The 18,856-nt window shown below is 39.6% G+C and overlaps 1 protein-coding gene across 4 annotated transcripts; it reads left to right on the top strand.

The window, feature by feature from the left end:
• The first annotated feature begins 165 nt into the window (after window positions 1-165).
• On the top strand, window positions 166-17,117 carry EIF4E3 (eukaryotic translation initiation factor 4E family member 3). Of its 4 annotated transcripts, none has more exons than XM_017747229.1 (8): window positions 207-420; window positions 8,499-8,571; window positions 8,653-8,685; window positions 10,466-10,560; window positions 12,583-12,643; window positions 13,880-13,946; window positions 14,988-15,143; window positions 15,661-17,117. In XM_017747229.1, the coding sequence occupies exons 1-8, from the start codon at window positions 365-367 to the stop codon at window positions 15,690-15,692; spliced, it is 573 nt and encodes a 190-aa protein (XP_017602718.1). In that variant the 5' UTR covers window positions 207-364; the 3' UTR covers window positions 15,693-17,117. The 4 variants fall into 4 exon arrangements, with proteins under 4 accessions (XP_017602719.1, XP_017602718.1, XP_017602720.1 ...); XM_017747231.1 differs by lacking the exon at window positions 207-420 and adding an exon at window positions 7,677-7,899 and having other exon boundaries at window positions 8,653-8,694; XM_017747230.1 differs by lacking the exon at window positions 8,653-8,685 and having other exon boundaries at window positions 166-420.
• The last annotated feature ends 1,739 nt before the right edge of the window (window positions 17,118-18,856 follow it).

Below are 18,856 nucleotides of genomic sequence, written 5' to 3'. Positions count from 1 at the left end.
GGGAGATGGGGAAACCCCCCACGTCCGTCTAGGAAGGGATGCGCATCTCTGGGATGATCGGTTCGCTCGTCCAACAGATTGGATGCGGGAAGTTAATCCTGGGCTGCATATGGGGAACGTGCTGGTGCGGGGGACTGTCCCGGTGCCTGTCCCCGTCGAAGGAATCGGGAGCGGTTCTCGGAGCCGCGTAGTGAAACTGGTTTGGAAACGCTTTCTGTTTTGTAGTTCAGCGGACACACATGGGTCCAGGCACCGTCGGTGCAGGTTTGAGCTCTAAATTTAGAGATGACGCTCGCCAGCCCCGGGAATAGACGGGTAGAGGTTGTGCTTCGCTGCTGTGGTTTGTGCATCCCTGCTGCCCCAGATGGATCCGGTCCCACTGACTGTGACATGCCCGATCTTACAACTCTTTAATATCAGGTTTGGCTCCCGTAGGTGATCAGTTCTTAAAATCCGAAGTGCTATGTTTTGAAGGATTAGCTAAAATTTTTTGATTATGTGCAGGTTAATATTACGTTTCATGTGCTTGGAGTTTGAGCCTCTAATGCCGTGGAAAGAGGCTGCCAAGGGACCTCACCCCTGTTGTGCACACAGTGAGGCATAGGGAAGAAGTGCCAAAGCCAAAACTGAAAAAGAAAGTTTCTAACCAGCATTTGATGGCGTTTTCCTAGCATGTATTTTCTAGCATCTTGTTTTTTAATCTACAGCTTCCTTTTCTCAATTTTTGGGTGTATTTCTCCTCTCTCCCCACTCCAGAGGGAAAGTTTATCAGCCTTTCTGCCACTGAGCATACTGCCCCATGCTATTGGTAAAATTCTCCTCTTTAGTTATTTTTCTGGTAGCTTTTCAACTTGTGACAGAGAAATTACAAGCAGCTGTTGAAAACGCACAAATATTCTCATGTCCTGCAAATCAAATCTAATAAATAAACCCACCAATTATTTCCGATTAATCCTTTTCCAGTCATGATGCAGTTATGGTCAGGTTCAGGATCTGAGTTGTATTTTTGCTTAGTTTTTAAAAAGAATAATTTGAACTGGTGTTTAATCAAGTCACCAACCAGGTCTGTTTGTTTACACAAGCCATGTGGAGATAAGCATGTATATTTTTTATAATCAGCACTGGAAGCTAAAATCTATTTTGAGTTCCTGAGTCCTATCATTTTTTTTAAAGGCTTGATTCACAATGTTTTAGAGTCTTAAAATGCAGTTATTCTATAGATTATTTTTTGTCTTTTCAGATGACATGTAAATGCATTTAATTTGTATTGTTGTTTCTTAACTTATAAAGCTGAGACTGTATATATACAAAAACAAAAAAAGTGGGACCATATATACACACAAAACTGTGTATTTTGTTTACCAGCAACAGAGATAGAATAATGACAGGGAACAAGAATGACAGCAAACAAGACATGTTTTATACACTCAAGAATCATTTAAGGCATTAAAAAGCACACAAGAGATGGAACCATGATCTTAATTTACTGCTGTGTGTGGAGGTTCGCGTCTCTCTGCAGAGCCCCACAGAAGTGGCTGGGACATTTATTGGTACATCCACAGAGATTTGATGGAAGCTTAAGCTTGTATCGGATGGACTTTCCGTAGCAGATAACTGTGGGTGCTTTTTTAGCCTACTTCAGTAGCACCTAGTGTGGAGCAGTGCTGTTTCTTCAGGAGATGGTATTGATTTTTGACCGCTGCTACATTTTACCCCGTAGTTGCAGAGAAAAGCAGGAAGAAGTGATGCTTAAGGATAAATAGATGTTGAGATGGATATGTAGTTATCTTTTTCTATTAAATTACTGTGAGAGAGATCCATGACATACAATTTTAAGATCTCTAAAACGTATCTTTTCATTAAGTCACGCTGTTAAAATAAATATCCATCAGCTAAGTGGCACTTTCGGTAGCAACTAGTGATGTGCTACCCTTGGGGTTCATGACCTTGCTTTTATCATAGCAGCACTGGACACTGCTTTAGAAGTAAATGCCTTTTTTTATCTACATCAGCACTTGTTTCTGTGAATGCCTTGGCACAGGCTGAACATCTGGAGGCTGGCATCCTGTGGCCAGGTCCTGGTTCATTGCCATCATCCCACACGTGTCACGGGGCATCTGCGTTTCCCGTTAGTGCTAAGCCTTTCTTGGTATCCGTGTCTGAAATAGCAACCATCTGATAGTGCTCTCTGCTATCTTACCCTGTAAATGCCTTAGGAAAATGAGTGTGATGAAAGCTTTGGGAGAACATTATTCACCAGTTTGACAAATAAGATCCTATCTATGATCTTCAAATGCTCGCAGGTCAGCAGTTTCAAAGAAGGTGCAGAGAAGCTCGCAGGTGTTTTCCTCTTAAGACAAATGAGATTTCCTTTTTGACTGTTAAAATGTTCCAAGGCCATGTGCTAAAAGTTTGGAAAACAGGAGTTTAGATCATCTGCTGTTTATTTTGTCCATTCTACAGATTTCCAAGTTCATACCCACATGTCTCATTGGTAGGATTTTTGCCTGCAGTGATGTTAGGCAGAAGGGGGAATTTCAGCAAGGCTTGCAGGTGCATTTGGTGCCACCTTGGGAAGCTGATTCATGCTGGTGGCACTTTACACTTGTGTTTATCTTGATAAGAGTCCTGTTCTGCTTGTAGAGGCTCCTGGCTCTGAAACGAAAGGTTGCCCTCTTAGGTTTTGCTACATTGCGTAGTCTTTCAGTTACTTTTTACAACAAAGTGTCAATATGCATCACTGAATATAAAAAATGAAACATGAGCATTACCACTCTGGTCACTATATTGTGTAGCACATTCAACACAGGGATTGCACAAAAGGAAAAGTCAAGTGACATCACCATCAAGGACTGGGATGTCGTGGATAACAAGCCACATTATGCACTTGAAACCATCCCTTAACGGGATTTGGGGCTGTGGATCTGGGTGTGATATTTGTGTAAATACAAAGCTGTGAAGATGATTATACTTTTTGATGTACATGTACATGCTAATACATTACTTTGTAAACCTTGCAAATCCCAACTCTCACTTAGCCTGGGTGACACAATGCCATCTCATTGTGGTTTAAGCCCTGGCAAAACCCAAACACCACATGGGTGCTCGTTCACTCCCCCACCAGCGGGATCGGGGAGAGAATCGGAAGGGTAAAAGCTGGAAAAGTCGTGGGTTGAGGTAAAGACAGTTTTAACAGGGGGAAAGCAAAAGCTGCACATGCAGGGAAAGCAAAACAAGGAATTAATTCACTGCTTCCCATGGGCAGGCAGGTGTTCAGCCACCTCCAGGAGAGCAGGGCCTCATCCTGCATGATGGTGACTTGGGAAGACAGCCACCATCACTCCAAACATCCCTTCTTCCTCCTTCTTCCCCCCACTTTATATACTGAGCACAGTGTCAGATGGTCTGGAATATCCCTTGGGTCAGTTGGGGTCAGCTGTCCTGGCTGTGTCTCCTCCGAGTTTCCCATCACTTTGCAGGATCACGGCCTGCTTGCCCTGTTTTCTTGCCTGATTTCGAACAATGCCCTTTAGATAATTCTCTTGCACGAATAGTTTAACTCTTCAGTATCTTTGTGAGGGGAAGTATGTGCTTATAAACGTTGTCAAATAAGCAGTGTTATTTGTCTACTCCAGCAAAGACAAAATATTCTTACATAAGGTATTATCCTTATGTGCTGATTTTTCTCTCTGTATGTTATAGATGAGTTCTATATAAAGCTTGGTAGATACATTTTGATAACTGAACCATTTTAAGAATGTGTTAATCTTCCTAACTGAACACATCAGATATTTGAAACTAAACTTAATAATTTCCCTTCTTCCCTATAGCAAAATTTATTTATCTAGGATCATCTATTTCATCTGTTACAGCTTATGAGTAGGTGGCTTACAATGAAAAATGATGGTTAATATTATAAGAATGTTCAATCCAGTAAGTGCATTTTGACAGGCTTTGATGGCTTGAAATCAGTCTTTGTATTCAGAATGGATTACCAGATTTATTTAGTTGCCACAGCATGTTTTTGACTTTATGCTTTGAAAGTAAATATTTTGCTTATTTATACCAAAAGCAGTTGTGCCTAAGCACTTACAGGGGTATTTTCAAAACTGCTTGGCAGCTTTTAAAGCTCCTGCTAAAGCTGTGATGAGATTCCCACTGGGAAACAAAGGCCAGTGTGAGCACATATGAAACAACTTCTATACTTAATTCTTTGCAGAAAAACAGAAAAGCTACAGTTCAGCATCAGAAATTAACATAAGCACAACCACCTGGAGGTTTATTCATGGATAAAACAATGGAATTTATCTTTGTATCCTTTGTTCTTTATTCATGCTGGAATAATGAAGGAGTAGTGAAGCAAGCTGGTATTAGGATTCATTTTGTGGAGATTATTCCTGTTTCCACGTTCCTGTGTGATTCACTATGAGATGCTGTACAGTGGGTCTGGCCTGATTAGGCAACTTAATTAGTCCTAAAACACGCTAAATTTTCTCCTATAAAGGTTCTGAAGATGCAGTGGCATCACAGGGCATGAAAACAGGCAGACCAGGAGAACCATTGAATATTTTATGTGCAGACTCTCCATGGGAAACCCAGACGCACAACTGTAGGTAAAGTTGTGACAGAACAACTATTCCCATCCCCCGAGGATCTGTCAGTGCCAGGCTGGTGCCATGATCCAGCTCTTTCCTGTTACTGTGCTCATGAGGATTGGCAGGGCCTGCTGAGTTCTTGGAAATGAATTGTTCACCATGACAATAACTGACAGGTCAGTAGGGCATATTGGGTTAATTTATTGTTGATGGCAGTAAAATTAACTGAATGGGAAGAATCCTGTAATGGCTTCATTTTGAGGGTCAATATTTGCAGGGTCTTGTTTTGTAGTACCACGTGTACTGAGGTTTTTATTAAAATGCACAACCGTCTAACTACTCCTTATAGTGCAAGTTTTTACCGGAGAGTTACAGAAATAGGAATTTCTACAGATTCCTTCACTTGAAAATCATCTGTCATTTCTGCTAACTTAATTTAAACTTCACTTAAACTGTGTACTCAACAAAAAAACCCAAAAATCTCAATTTCGTGAGTTTCAAGGCACGAAAGTCCTGAGTGGTCATCTGTGTGGAGCTGTTGAGTTTCTGGGTGACTATCACAGAAACACTACAGTTTAGATTTGTCAGGAGTCTGGAATTTTGCATGAAATTCAAGGCTTTTTTTTTCTGTCTGTCTGATTAAAATATTGTCTCTGCCTTATAATCATGCATGAAACCAAATTTGTGTAGGTGCAAATTCCAGAGCAAATTATCCTGAACTTTTAAATTGATGCATCATAATTTTCTCAATTACATTTTTTTAGTAGAGTTTCAGTTTTTTTGACTGTTTGTTTTTCAGACACAAACATTTTAGTGTTCATGCTCATATCCATAAATGACTGACACTTTCCAGAGCTGAGTGAAAGGCTGAAATAACACTGTAATCTGGTGGGCCTGGAGCACTTACCAGGCAGGTTACTAGGAATAAATGGTCACTCACCATAACTTTTAAAATAGGTAATTTGCTGGTTGGTTGGTGCTTCCTGCCAGCTATCACAGTTTCTCTGGAAAATGTTACTTGCAGCTATCAAAACGGGCCATTTTGTAACCTCTGAGTGGAATATTCTGTCTACCTGTCTTAGCTGCTCTTTCAAATGGCATTAAATTTGCTAAATGGCTGCCATGATGATCTAGGTAACCTGTGACGGCTATGGCTAGACAATACATTTTCATCTTTTATCTGAGTAGACCTTACTATCAAAGCAACACAGTGGCAGTATCAGCACAAGGATATTGAGTGATGATAATATATGTTGTACAACATATGTAATGCCAGATGCCTTGGTGACTGCTAAGCCACCAGTGGCAGAAACAGTGCAGAAGAGAAGTAATTTCTTGGGCAGTGGGGTGAGGCAACAAGAGGCAAAATTTACCTCGGGTTTTCCCTGTCTGTGTTCTTTTCTACGTGGAACAAAGTGTTAGTAGAGAGGTGCTAGTTTGGTCAGCAAGAAAAAAACTCTAACTAACTAAAAAACTCTCTACTAAGAAATAGTTAAATCACTTGATAAGTTTTAAAGTCTGTTTTAACTGATTACCTTTTTTTGTGCCTTCAAAAGCAATGTGACTGGCTCTGTTTCTGTTAAATTCTGTGACTTTCTCTTTTTGCTCTTTAATGCTGAATGTAAAGTGTAAATAAAAAAGGCCCAAACACACACACACAAAACCCCAGACCCCCAAACCTTACTATGATAATTCCTTTTATCACATTGATGACAGATATTTTTTGTTTCAAGTTACCATTTTTTTATGGGACTTCTCATAGTTCATGAGCCACTGTATTACAAGCTCATGGCTCAATCAAGTGCCACGGTGATTTCTTGGGTTTTTTGTTTGTTTCCTGCCAGTTCCACCATTGTAATGTGCTCTCAGGTCTGGTAATTAACAGGCAAATAGTAAAGTAGATGTTAGTTTGCCTGTTTTATACTGAAAAAGTTGGGAGGTATTTTTCTGCTGGTTTTGTATGTAGTTTTAAGGCAGCTTATTTTAATAGGAGCCTTGAAAAAACCTTAGAGCTATTATTAGACTTTTGAACATGTGATGCTGTTTCAGCAGTTTTGCATATTAAATTTCTTCCTTTACATGATTATCTAGGGTTTGCCCAGAGCTTCAATTATATCTGTAACAACTGAGAGTAACTTCAGTGTTTCCCTGGATGTATTTCATGCTGATCAGATGTATCAGGGAGGGATGCTGAGATCTGGTTTGCTTTTATCCTTTCTTCAGCTGATACCCGAGCAACAGCTGCATTTTCTTCTGTTTCCTTAAACCTGCTCTCTTGCGTCTGTTTCCAGATTTAGTAATTTTACACATTTTTGTTTCCTCTTCTGAGACACAATGGGAGGTTGCTTTTGTCTTTGATCTTCGTTTTTCTTTAGAAATCCTACTTCAGCTTCTGAAGGCAAAAAAAAAATGTTTCCAGTTCTAAGAAATTGAATGTGCCTTAGCAATTTTGACCTCATTCCCCCAAAATTGTGCCTGTGGGATTGTGTGCTGGGAATTGTAAGGTGGGTGTTACGATGTACTGTTAGCGCAGTGACAGGAACGCAGGGATGTCTGGGGATGTGGATGCACCGTCCCATGTCTCATGCACTGAAGAGTCATGAAAAAGATTATAAATAGAACCATTTAGGTTGGAAAAGACCTTTCAGATGATGGGATGCAGCTGGTGCTGTGTGTGCACCTAAAGAATCACAGAATATCCTGAATTGGAAGGGACCCACGAGGATCATCAAGTCCAACTCCTGGCCCTGCACAGGACCATCCCCAAGGGTCATGCCCTGTGCTTGAGGGCATTCTCCAAGTGCTTCTGGAGCTCTGGCAGCCATGGGACTGTGACCATTCCCTGGGGAGCCTGTTTAGTGCCTGACCATCCTCTGGGGAAAGAACCTTTTCCTGATACCCAACCCTAAACCTGACACAGCTCCAGCCATTCCCTTGGGTCCTTGTCAGTGGTCACCACAGAGTTCAGTGCCTGCCCCTTCACTTCCCCTCATGAGGAACTTGTAGACTGCAATGATGTCTCCCCTCAGTCTCCTCCAGGCTGGACAGACAAGTGACCTCCACCACTCCTCTGATGGCTTCCCCTGGAGGCCCTTGAGCAGGGAAGCTGCCATGGGTGGGAGCTGGTGATGGCCAGTATGAGTGAGCTACAGAAGCTGAACCACACCTGGTGTACCAGAGTGTTTGGCAGTGAGACCAACCCAAGGATCTCTTGGCTTTATAGGGCGTGCTGGTGGTAGATGCATCAGTGAAGGCGTCAGTGCCGGTGGTGGAAGAACTGCCTGGAGCCATGGCGGTTCCCTGGGTATGTTGGGTGACATAGCACATGGCGGCAGAGCTGCCCTGTGGGACTTGTGTTTCTCCTCAGGCCATGTGCGTGTCCCATCCCTCGGGGGTAGCGAGGTTGCGCCTGCGCCACCTAGCGGCCCGCGCTGAGGGCCCGGCGAGGCTGGGCGGCACAAACTGCAGATGAGCTTCCTTTTCAAAGCGTGAAGCACCGGGAGCGCCTTAAAACGCTAAAAACGGGGGCTGCGGTGTATTAAATGCAATTTAAAATAATTCTGGCGTAGCATTATGCCGTCCGCTTGTTGTAGCACCTCACCTGTGAACAGCAGGGCTCTGAGGGTGTGTAGTAGCTCTGAGAGCAGCACTGTGCTGCTTGGCTAAAACTCCTAATCATTCTGTTTAATTTTACAAATTACCTGGCAAATGTTAATTTATTTGCAAGTATAACAGAGCTTGAACTCCTATCTTTAAATGATTCGTGATAATTTGGAGTTGGACTTCCCCTTCGACATGTGAACATTTCAACTTCACACTCGCGTTTCACATTCCCTCTTCATCTCCCTTCCCTTCCTCCTTGACAAAATAAATATTTTAACTGATCTGAGCTTTGTTTTCAAGGTCACTTCGTGGTACAACAGCAGCTGAATGTGCATTAAATTTGAAGAAGATTTATACAGTACAAACAGTGCAGGTAAGGCGTCTGGCTCTGCTACAGGAGCTGCCACATGTTACTAATGTAACTTCACACCTTAAGTTTCGTTTTTCTTCCTAGGATGAGTCACACCTGTGGCTTTGCTTACCTGAGGTGTGAAACGTGAGTACTACTGGTGTTGTGTGTTTGTATTACTGAGTCAGTGTTTGAATTTCATTTGGCTTTCCGGACAAGAAAAGGAGGAGGCATATTGGATTGGGCATGCTGAATTCTTAAGCCTTCCTGAGTTTCCACTAGTATATTGAATTATTATATTTGATGTATTTTAGGTATTTTTCCATCCTTTTCTCCTTTTTTTAATACAGAAATTAATTACGCAAAGACTAAAAATTGCAGCATGTGTTTGTTTTTTGGAGTTTTTTTGTGGGGTTTCTCTCCTTGAGTATGTATCTAAAAAAAGATTCTAGCAAACTGAATTAAAGTACTCTTAAACCGTGTGATACTTGCAGCAATGAGAAATTCTGCATGTATGTGTCATCTGCCATTGCCTAATAGAGGGCATCTCTTGCAAGTAAAATTGTATTTCTTTTTTAACACCCCAGTTAGCATGAAGTGTAGCAAATTGGTATTTGTCTCACCTTAGAGTTAATCTGACTAGTTCACTAAATCTGGAATTGTCTTTGAGAAGCACAGCTGTAGCAATCTACTGAAATTTTAAATAAGGCTTTCTCATGAAGGTCTTCACAACTTGTTACTTTGCATGAGATTTCCAAACCCAAAACCTTCCAAACTAAGTCCCTAGCTCAGGACAAGAAGAGCTCTCAAATGTTTCCACAGCCATCTATCAGTGTACCTCTGCTCCTTCTTCTGCAAGTAGCTTTAGGGTTTGATCACACAACCAGTTAAGAGTAAGATCATAGTTGAAATGGGTGTTTCATGCCAAGTTTTTATATTTTTAGTAGTCTTCCATTTCTTCTTGTGGCTGGGTAAAGGTAATAGCTGTTAGGCAGAGTTGCCAAGGGCCACAACATTTTATCACATAATGTTGCAATCCTTGTTTCTAAAGTTGTGCTAGTGATGAAGTATTGGATAATACTTAATGTATTAGATAATACTTAAATATTTTGTCTAGATAATACTTCATGGGTTGCACTAATGATTAATATTGCATCACCACATGTTGATGCATCTTAAGTCTTTAAAAATCTTTTCTGTTCCCAACTGTTGCATAAAGAGAGAAGAGATTGGGATCTTTTCAGTCATCTCTCCCTGTTGCTCACTACTGCTTTTGGGTGCCTTTTTATCCACCCCAAACCTGCATGACAGCTTCTGCTTTTACCAGCAGAAACACTGGGAAGTCATCCAATGGTTCCTGGTAACTTGGATCTTTGAATTTCTCCCCAGCTCCTGTATTGACATGTGCATCTCAGGTTTTTTGCATCTGGTTGAACCCTTTCACTCAGATGAACTAGTTGGGTCGCTGGTTAGACATTTAGTTCACCAGAATTATTGTTTGTGGTGTTTTTGTAACTCAGGATAATCATAATGAAGCTTAGGCTAGTCTTAAGTGAAGCAAGGTGGATATTTGATATAAATACATTTTTTTAATATGCTAAGGAAGTTTTATGTACTGGTTTGTTCTGACATACTCAGTGTGACTCTAGTTTTGATGATTTTTTCCCTTTGTATTCAAAAGGATAATCTGCATTTCAACTGCTTCCCTTTTTTCCACCTTCACTTATGCATGATTGGCATGTAAAAAAAATAAAAGTAGAAATGAACTTGTAAGAAGTTCTTTTCAGAGCATTCTATTATAACGTAGAAGGTTCTCCAGGAGAAGGAAGCTTAATTGTTTCAGAGAAAATGAGCAAGGAAATAAATCTGCATGAAACACTCTCTTGTGTTAATGCAACTAATATTTTTCCTTTTCAAGGATTTCTGGAGTGTCTACAACAACATTGCTCCTGTGACAAATTTGCCTCTGAAATGTAGCTACCATTTAATGCGGGGAGAAAGGCGCCCGCTTTGGTACGTATGTTGTCATCAGTCATTTCTGGGAATGGGCAGTGAATAACCTGAAGCGGTGAAAGGTGTGGGACAGGAGTGTCTTGTTTCTGTTGGCTGCGAACACCTGGACTCAAAAGACCTATGAAAGAAATACCCTGAGGTTCTTGTTCAGTTTAAAAGTGACTTGTACCGAAGAGTCTTTATTAAAAACACAGACTGCAATTTCATTGTCCACCTCTGGATGTAAATGTTTGAAAATAGATTATGAAATAGGAGCTAAGAAATTAGAATATGACTCTGAATTTCAGTTCAGGAGTACACAGAATAAGTTACTTCTATTTGAATTTTTTTAGCTTGCACATTATTTCCTTCCACTGAAGCTGGTGAAATAATGATGCAAACAACTGATGGTCCTTAACCCTTTTTCGCCCGTGCAAAAGTACAGGTGAAGTACATGCTTCACATGCCTACACATGCCCATGCACCTTGGATTAAAAGTAATTTAAGACATTATGAGGTGATTCATTGCAGCAAACTCCTACTTGATTGTAGAATAGTAATGGAATAAAGTATAAATAATTGATGTTTTCCTTTCAGAAATCAAACTTGGCATCTCTTCTTCCTGTTGCAGTTCTGTCACATCTCAGAGAACCCCAGCACTTTCTGAAGAGTTTTGATCTTTTTGGCATCATTTGCATAGATTGTGATTGCATTAGGGTTCTTTAACTGAATCGTAGTTGTCTAACTTTGTGGTGACTTACTACAGGAGATTTCTGCCCTAATCTACTGGAGATGTAAATTTCTAAAGTGAATGCATCTGAAGGTTATGTTACTTTTCTGAAAATACTGTGACTGGTCAGGATAGCTAAAGTGGGTATGAAAAAACATTGGTGTCTGTATAAATCAACTGGGCCATCGTGTGCAGGTCTTAATATCTTTGTAGGTATGAATGAGAGCATTTGGGGTTTTGATTTTTTGGTTTTGTTTTTCCTATTTTTAGTTTTCATGTGTTAAGTGATTATTAGAGGTGTAAAATGCAAAGATTGTTTCTGAAAATTAAACACTTTTTTTAAGCCTATCAAAGTAATTTTGCATTTTAGGAAAGGGATTGCAAGAGATTGATCTCATCATCAGTAATTTGCTAACCTTTCAATAATTACTGCCAAGAAGCTTTTCTGAGATTACCATTACAGTATACTGGCCAATTTCAGCATTTTATATTTTTTTTTCTTTTAGAAAGAAAGACAAATCCTGAAGTAAGAGTTGAGGATGCAGATTTTGAAGATGTCCTCCCAAAGTTTCCCCCTCTTTTCCCCATCGTCTGTCAGGATTGGTGGGAGACCATTGATCCTGAGGAATCTCTGTAGGTGTTATCCTGAGTTTAGATATTCCAAAGACGAATTTTTAGGTTATTTCATTTTGCCTTTACAGAGTTTTAACAGGAAACTAGAAGCCCTAATTTAAAGTCTTAGAAAAAGAATTGTGACAGAATAAACTTGAGAAGCTCGCAGGTTAGTGCATTGTGCCTTTGTCATTACAAGGCAGTTTAATGGTTATGTCTGCCCTGACCCTGGGCAGCTCAAGTCTCTTTTTAATAAGGGCAATTAATTTCTAGCTGTTGCAGAACTGACATGAAGTGTGCTCATGTTCTTTTACTAAATTGAATAAACGGAAGAGTAATAAGCTGCTTCTGTGAAAATATCCCAGAGGTTTTCCAAAATTAAAGGTTACCATAGTAAAATGTAAAATTGTTTTGTGGCTTGTTCCCATACAGTGTGCAGCCACTTCAAAGACGGTCTGTAGTCAGGGAAAATATAAGTATTTTCCAACACACAAAACTTAGGAAAGAGATTAGGTGTTGAGAGATACACTTCGTATGAACAATGAAAGAATTATCTCTGATGTCAGAAGTCAGAGTCATACTCCCTGGAGTTAGTAATTGCATTTCAGATGGGATTTTTCTGGGAAAATTAAACCACAAACATAAGGTTGTCTAAATGTGGATTTGAATGTTTATTTTCACTGATCTATTTCCCATAACAGGGAAGAAGAAAGCAATGCCAAAGGAGGTATATGGAAAATGAAGGTCCCTAAAGAAAGTACGGTATGTTATATTGACTCTTTACTCAGACCTTGTTTAGTAAAGGAGTTTCTTCAAACTCTATTTGATAAAGCTGTTGTAAAGATTTTTACTTCTTGCATCACCCAACACAACAACCAAACACTACTTTGACTTCCATAACCTTTTAAAGACAACGAGAAGTTTCTTTTCCAATAATTCCGTATCTCTTGCTTTAGATAACATTTGGCAATGTCTTATAAAACAAATGAAAGCTGCAGTGTTTCCATTTGGAAACATGGTAATTTATAACCACCTTTGTTCTCGAGACTGTTTGCTTATAGGCATACAAAGAAAAATAGACCTTTTCCTGATAATCTATGCTAAATTATATATTTTTTCATTTAAAAGTGTGAAAGATGAAGTCTATTCAGGCATATCTTTGAGCTCTAATGAAATAAGTGTGTTTCTCTTTGCCTCCCTAATCAAATTCATGTGAGTAACTTCTGTGAACTGCCACAGAAAGGAGATTTGACCTCTTCACATATGGTGTTTATGTGTGTAAGTGTGCTCTGGATCAGGCCTTTAAACAGAAAAAGTGAAGTGTCAGAAAAATGTGACAGCCTTGCAGAAGGCATTAAATGCTGAAAGATGGTACTCAAAATTTCAGCCAAAAGTTAATTGAATTTTGCCTGTGGGCTTTTCCCTTGTATGTAAGTTGCAGCTTTCCTCCCCTGCAGTCCCAAGTGGTCACAAAAGACTGAAATTGGAATTGTCTTTTTCCTCTTATAATCCAAGGTGTGAAGATTGTCAGAAGTGACAAGTGGTTTGGAGAGCCTGAATTACTGGGCAGTGAATTTAGGGACCCCGGAGGCCTTGTTTTTCAGAGGCTGAATGACAGCCCCTTTTTGATATGAAGGTACTTTTGATCTCTCAAACTACGCACCACATGGCCTCAGTCACTTCTGAAAGGTTTGCTTGAAGGTGAACTTCAGTCAGCTTTCAGTGCCTTGTAAATAGCATAAATAACACCTTTATGCCTGTTTCTCGTTTTTTTGGCTTCATTCTTCATCACATGTGGACACAGCTTCTCCTTGGCTAAGATGAACCATCTTGTACAGACCCAACAATTAATTATATAACACAGCATGCACTTACAATAAATACTCTTTTTTGTCTAGACAACCTCAGAAAGAGAAGACACTCAAAACTGACCTAGCAAACCTGACTTTTAAATTAAAAAATAATAATGCAAATGTAACTTTTTTTCTGCCTCCTTAGGCTGCAGTTTGGAAAGAGCTACTGCTAGCAGCTATTGGAGAGCAGTTTACAGATTGTTGTGCAGCAGGTAATGATTAAGACATTTCTTCATAATTTCTTTTCACCATATTTGCTTCATCTCTACGCATGAATATCTGATTAGAGTGGCTGTTACAGTGACAGTGAATATCCTGTTAGGAATTGTCTTTCACTGGGTATCGTTCCATAAAAAAGAATGGCATTTCGCAAGTTCACAGAGTAGTTCAGCAATTAACTTTTCAAATGGTGTCTCTCAGACCCTTTATACACTGATAGGGTTGTCTTGGGGTCATTTTAAGCAAATATGTGATATTCTGCTGTCCAAAGAGGCTCCTTGGCCATGTGCTTGTGACACCACCTTTGTGTACTGTTAGTGACCCTTTCCTTGGGATGCACAGAGCCACTGTGCCATGGAGCTCACAGCTGGAGGCAGCCACTGCCCCCAGCTGTGGCATAGCCTCTGAGCTCTCCACAAAGCTGAATCCTGAGAACTTCACACCAAAAAGGGCTTCTTCAGCCTAGCACCGAGTTACCAGCACTGGCAGCAGCAGCAGCCTGACTTGGGCTTTATTAATTTCATTAATTTTGTTTTCTTTTTTTTTTCTGTTGCTGCCTTGACAAAATGTAAAGGAAAAAGAGAGCAAAGTCTGGAAAATCTGGTGCCTGATCTCCACCAATTACTGTTCCTGGGGTTTTAGTTGTTTCACTTTCATCCTCCCATTTCTGCTTGTAGACATCACTGTAGGTGTAAATTATCTTTAGTAGTTCATATTGCTGACCTTACTGGAGGGAGTCTTGTGATTCCCTTCTAATCAAGTCTAAGAGTGCTAATAGCAAAGATGAATAATCCTATGGCACTTCATAAAAAGCACCATGAAGTAATATTTCCAATAGCTTCTAAAAACAGTTTCTTTCTGGTAACTACTTTGTTTGGTTTGAACATTGGTATTTTCCTCACTGGAGATTGCTCTTTTTTTCACATCTTCATTTTTTTTCCAGCTTTTGGGCACTGTTTCATAATACATAAGTAGCAAATTAGACATGTCTCACTTTCAAAGTATTCCTTAATGGTTCTTCCTCTTCTATGCAGATGATGAAGTAATAGGGGTTAGTGTCAGTGTTCGTGACCATGAAGATGTTGTGCAAGTCTGGAACATGAATTCCTCTTCAGCAAATGAAGCAAAAGTTTTAGAAAAGATTCATGAACTTCTCCCACACACATCTTTTAAAGCAGTCTTTTATAAATGTAAGTATTTTGTACTGTTAATTTCCACCTTCCTTAGAAAAACAAGATGCTGGTAGAGTATTTCTATGGGAATATCCTGCCTGATTTATCATTAATTACTTAGGAACGTAGCATCTGTCATTGCACTAAAATTATGTCCCTTCAATGTAGAAGTTAGCTATCATTCAAAAGATATTTTTAATTGCATTGTAGAATCTGTTTTGTTTCATGTTTAATAGGCCTGATTCACAAAACAAATGAAACAAATCTGTTGATAACTCTTAAAACTACATGCTGTCCAATTTAAGCATTCATTTAGAGGAACCATTTACAATCAGGATTTTAAGAGATCTCATATTTTAGGCTCCCTATAAATGTATTATCAGAATAGTGTATTCTGAAAGATCCCTTGTTGGCACATTGTGTTCTCCCTTGACTGATTTATACATTTTTATCTTCTCTTTTTTTAATCTTTTCAACTCCTTAACAGAGTTTACATGTTCTGCTATTCCTTTTTTTTTCCTTCTCTTTTCCCTAGCCCACAGAGAGCATCATGCTTTTGAAGGCTGACATGGAAAGCATTGAGTGCATTGTATGCCAAGATCATTTGTTGTTATTTGATGTTTTGAGCTGGTCTGGACAAGAAGGAGGATGGTGGAAGCCCTGCAGAACTGCTACATGGGATTGGCCCTTTTGAGTTTCTGACATTTCAAACAGGCCTATTGCTACTGAAAATGAAAAAAAACCCAAACAGCTGCCTTGACCCCTAAATACATTTCATTACTTCATGTTGAGTTGGTGTTTTTAATTCTTTGTTGTTTTTTTAAAAAATATTTTGGCCACTTGTTTTTTCAACCTGATTATATTTGTTCCCATTTCATTAAGACAGTAGACCTTCTTTTCTTCTCTGCTGTACTTGATGAAAAGCAAACATGCTCAGAGATGCTATGCTGCTTTTCCAAGATGTGCTGTACATAGAGGAATCCTGGCTTGGGGAAATGTGTTTTCAATTTCCACTTTGAAACGTTCCTATCATGTTAAAATATACTCACTGGTTTTGTCCCAAGAGAGAAAGAAATTGCACTGCATTTATTTTAATGTTTAGTGTAATCTGGTCTTGCACTGACAACAGCACATACTGTAAATGTAAACAGAAAAGGGTACCTTAAGTGAGCAATTAAAGAAAACACACTTACATTGGGACTAACCCTGTGTAGGATGATGTTAATGTCTTTTAATTGTATTGATTTCAGAAGAGCCCTTGTTCAGGTTAGAATCAGAAATTTCTCAGTAGAATACCCTGCAAACTCCCCCCCTCTTATTTAAGGGTGATGGGGTGTTTATGGTTTTATATTGTATGCTTTCTTGTGGTACCTTTCTGTACATTCATGAAAAAATGTCATGAATAACTTCTAATGAATTGTACAAACTGGATCCATCCCTTCCACTTCCTTAAGTACGTCAGACCCATATCTGCACCCACTAGGTCAGTGTCAGAATTGCTGCTGGCTTCAGTGCAAAGGAAGAGATCCCATCGTCTGTAGTTTCAAATCCTCAAAACTTCCTAAGTGTTCTTTCTAAAATAAACAAAAAATACAGAAAATAAATTTGTGTTGCAGCTTGAATAGAAATATAAACAGTGTTAACCTTTAAATGTTTGTCTATATTAACTATTTGAGGTGTTTTAATATACTACCAAAGATTGATGTAGTTCCTCTTACAAGAAGCTGCAAGGTGGAGATGAACATACCCTCTGCTGAGCACTCCTGCATCCTTTAGAGGTTTTTGTCTGGCAGCTCTTCAACTTGCACTGATTTCCACATCTTTAGTATATTCAGAAGTAGCCATAAAGATCAAATAAATTTAAAAATAAGTATCACACATTTGAGATTTTTTTTTTTTACAACTTTATCTTGTACTTACAACTTTAACTTGTATTTATGGATTAAAACTGTGTAGTTAATGAGCATTATTAATTAAACACATTTTCTAAAATCCAAGTGTCTTGCTTCTGTAATTGCTTTCTGGGATGAAATGTTACTGGTCCTACTTTTTCAAACCTGTGTATTTTACATTAAAACTTACTCTCTTAAAAGCTCTCTGTTTTGTTCTTAGACTAAATTTTTTTTCAGTGAAGAAGTGTGAAGTACCAGTGGATACTTGCAGGTGGGATGTACCTGGACAGCCTCCAGGCCTGTGTGATGGAGGGGAAAAGTGACTTCAGAGAAGTGAGGGTTAGAATACAGTGAAGAGAAATGTTTTCAACTGCTTGATGAGCAAGATTTCTCACTTGAAATATTTCCGTCTTTGGAGGAAATGTAAGTGGAATACTAATGGAGAATTAATCATGCGCCTCTCCCTCTGCTTCCTTTTACTTTTGGAAACAAGCCACAGCCTCTTATTTCTCCCCAGGTTTGTTTTCAGGATGGATGTTGATTCCGGTAGAGTTGGAGCTGCTGGCAGAAGGGGCTGATCTGGTTGATGTCACTGGAACTTGCTAGTTTAAGGTATTACTTTATTCATCCAACTGAAGGCAAATATTTTTATGTTGTTGTCTTGTGTGCCTCTTTAATGTTAAAGACCTCTCTGCTTCAATGTTGGGTAAAGACTTAAGAGACATTATTCTAGCTGTAGGGTAGGGTAGCTACATGCTGACTATCAAGGTCCATATTACAAATTGTAAATTTTTCACTCTCCTAAGTTCCTAGTCTATAAAATCAGGGATTTCATTTTTTTCCATATGGCTTAATTCTGATGGTAGTTATTGTTACTTAGAATAAGGGTTGAAGGATATCTTCTCAACTAAAATTCAGTGTATCTTATGCCACAATCCAAGACTGGGCTTGAATCAAACCGGGTAGTGCAAGTTCACAGGAACATGACAAATTGTGTATTGGAATTTTGCAACCATTGATTTTAAGATTTAGTAGATTTTTTGAACTGTCCTTTCATCCCTACATCTTTAGGGATGTATTTATACCAAATGATGTTGAACAGTTAATTTTTAAACTCTTTTAAATATTAATTATTTTCACCTGGAGATTTGCTTTATTGAACTTGATTAAATGAGCCCCCTAGTACTTCAAAATCTTCCAAACTGTTTAAATGGATATCAGAGAAGTGCCTACAACTTCCTATCAAAATTAATTTCTGCTGGCATTTCAATGTCAAATTAAAACATTTAACTTCCATGGTGACAGACTGCAGAGAAACTCCACACTAGCTGAATGAAAGAAACCTGATTCCCTCTTGGGGTGGGAACCAGCCCTGGCTGATCCCTCCCACACTGGAATGGTGCCCTCGGGCACTCTCCAGAAAGGATGAAGCTTTTTCCATAGCTGGAGCGTTTGTCTCTTTTATCCAGGCTGTTTTGTGAATTTTGTGGAAACTTCATATCCTTGATGCACCTGGGAAGCCAGGTGAGATGAGAGCTAAGAGGAGAGTTCTGGTTGTGTTTAGAACTGTTTGTTGCACCTTGTAAAAGTGCTCACAGTATCCTCCTGGGGAAAGCTTGGATACTTCGTGGTGATAGGTGGAGGGTGGTGTGGAGCCGGCTGAGAGGGCACTGCTGGCCTCTTGCGTGGGCACGGGCGTGGATTGTACAGAGGAAGGAAAGAGATGCAGCCCAGGGATGCGATGGGAGCACAGGGGAAGAGGAGATGCTGGCCAGGCTGTGGTTGAAGCCACCTGGGCAACTGGAGCCGGGAGGGAGAGCTGTGGATTGGTAAGAGGAA

The sequence above is a fragment of the Corvus brachyrhynchos genome, unplaced genomic scaffold, assembly GCF_000691975.1.
Source record: "Corvus brachyrhynchos isolate BGI_N302 unplaced genomic scaffold, ASM69197v1 scaffold91, whole genome shotgun sequence".
Lineage (NCBI taxonomy): Eukaryota > Metazoa > Chordata > Aves > Passeriformes > Corvidae > Corvus > Corvus brachyrhynchos.
This window is presented reverse-complemented; position numbering and strand designations above follow the sequence as displayed.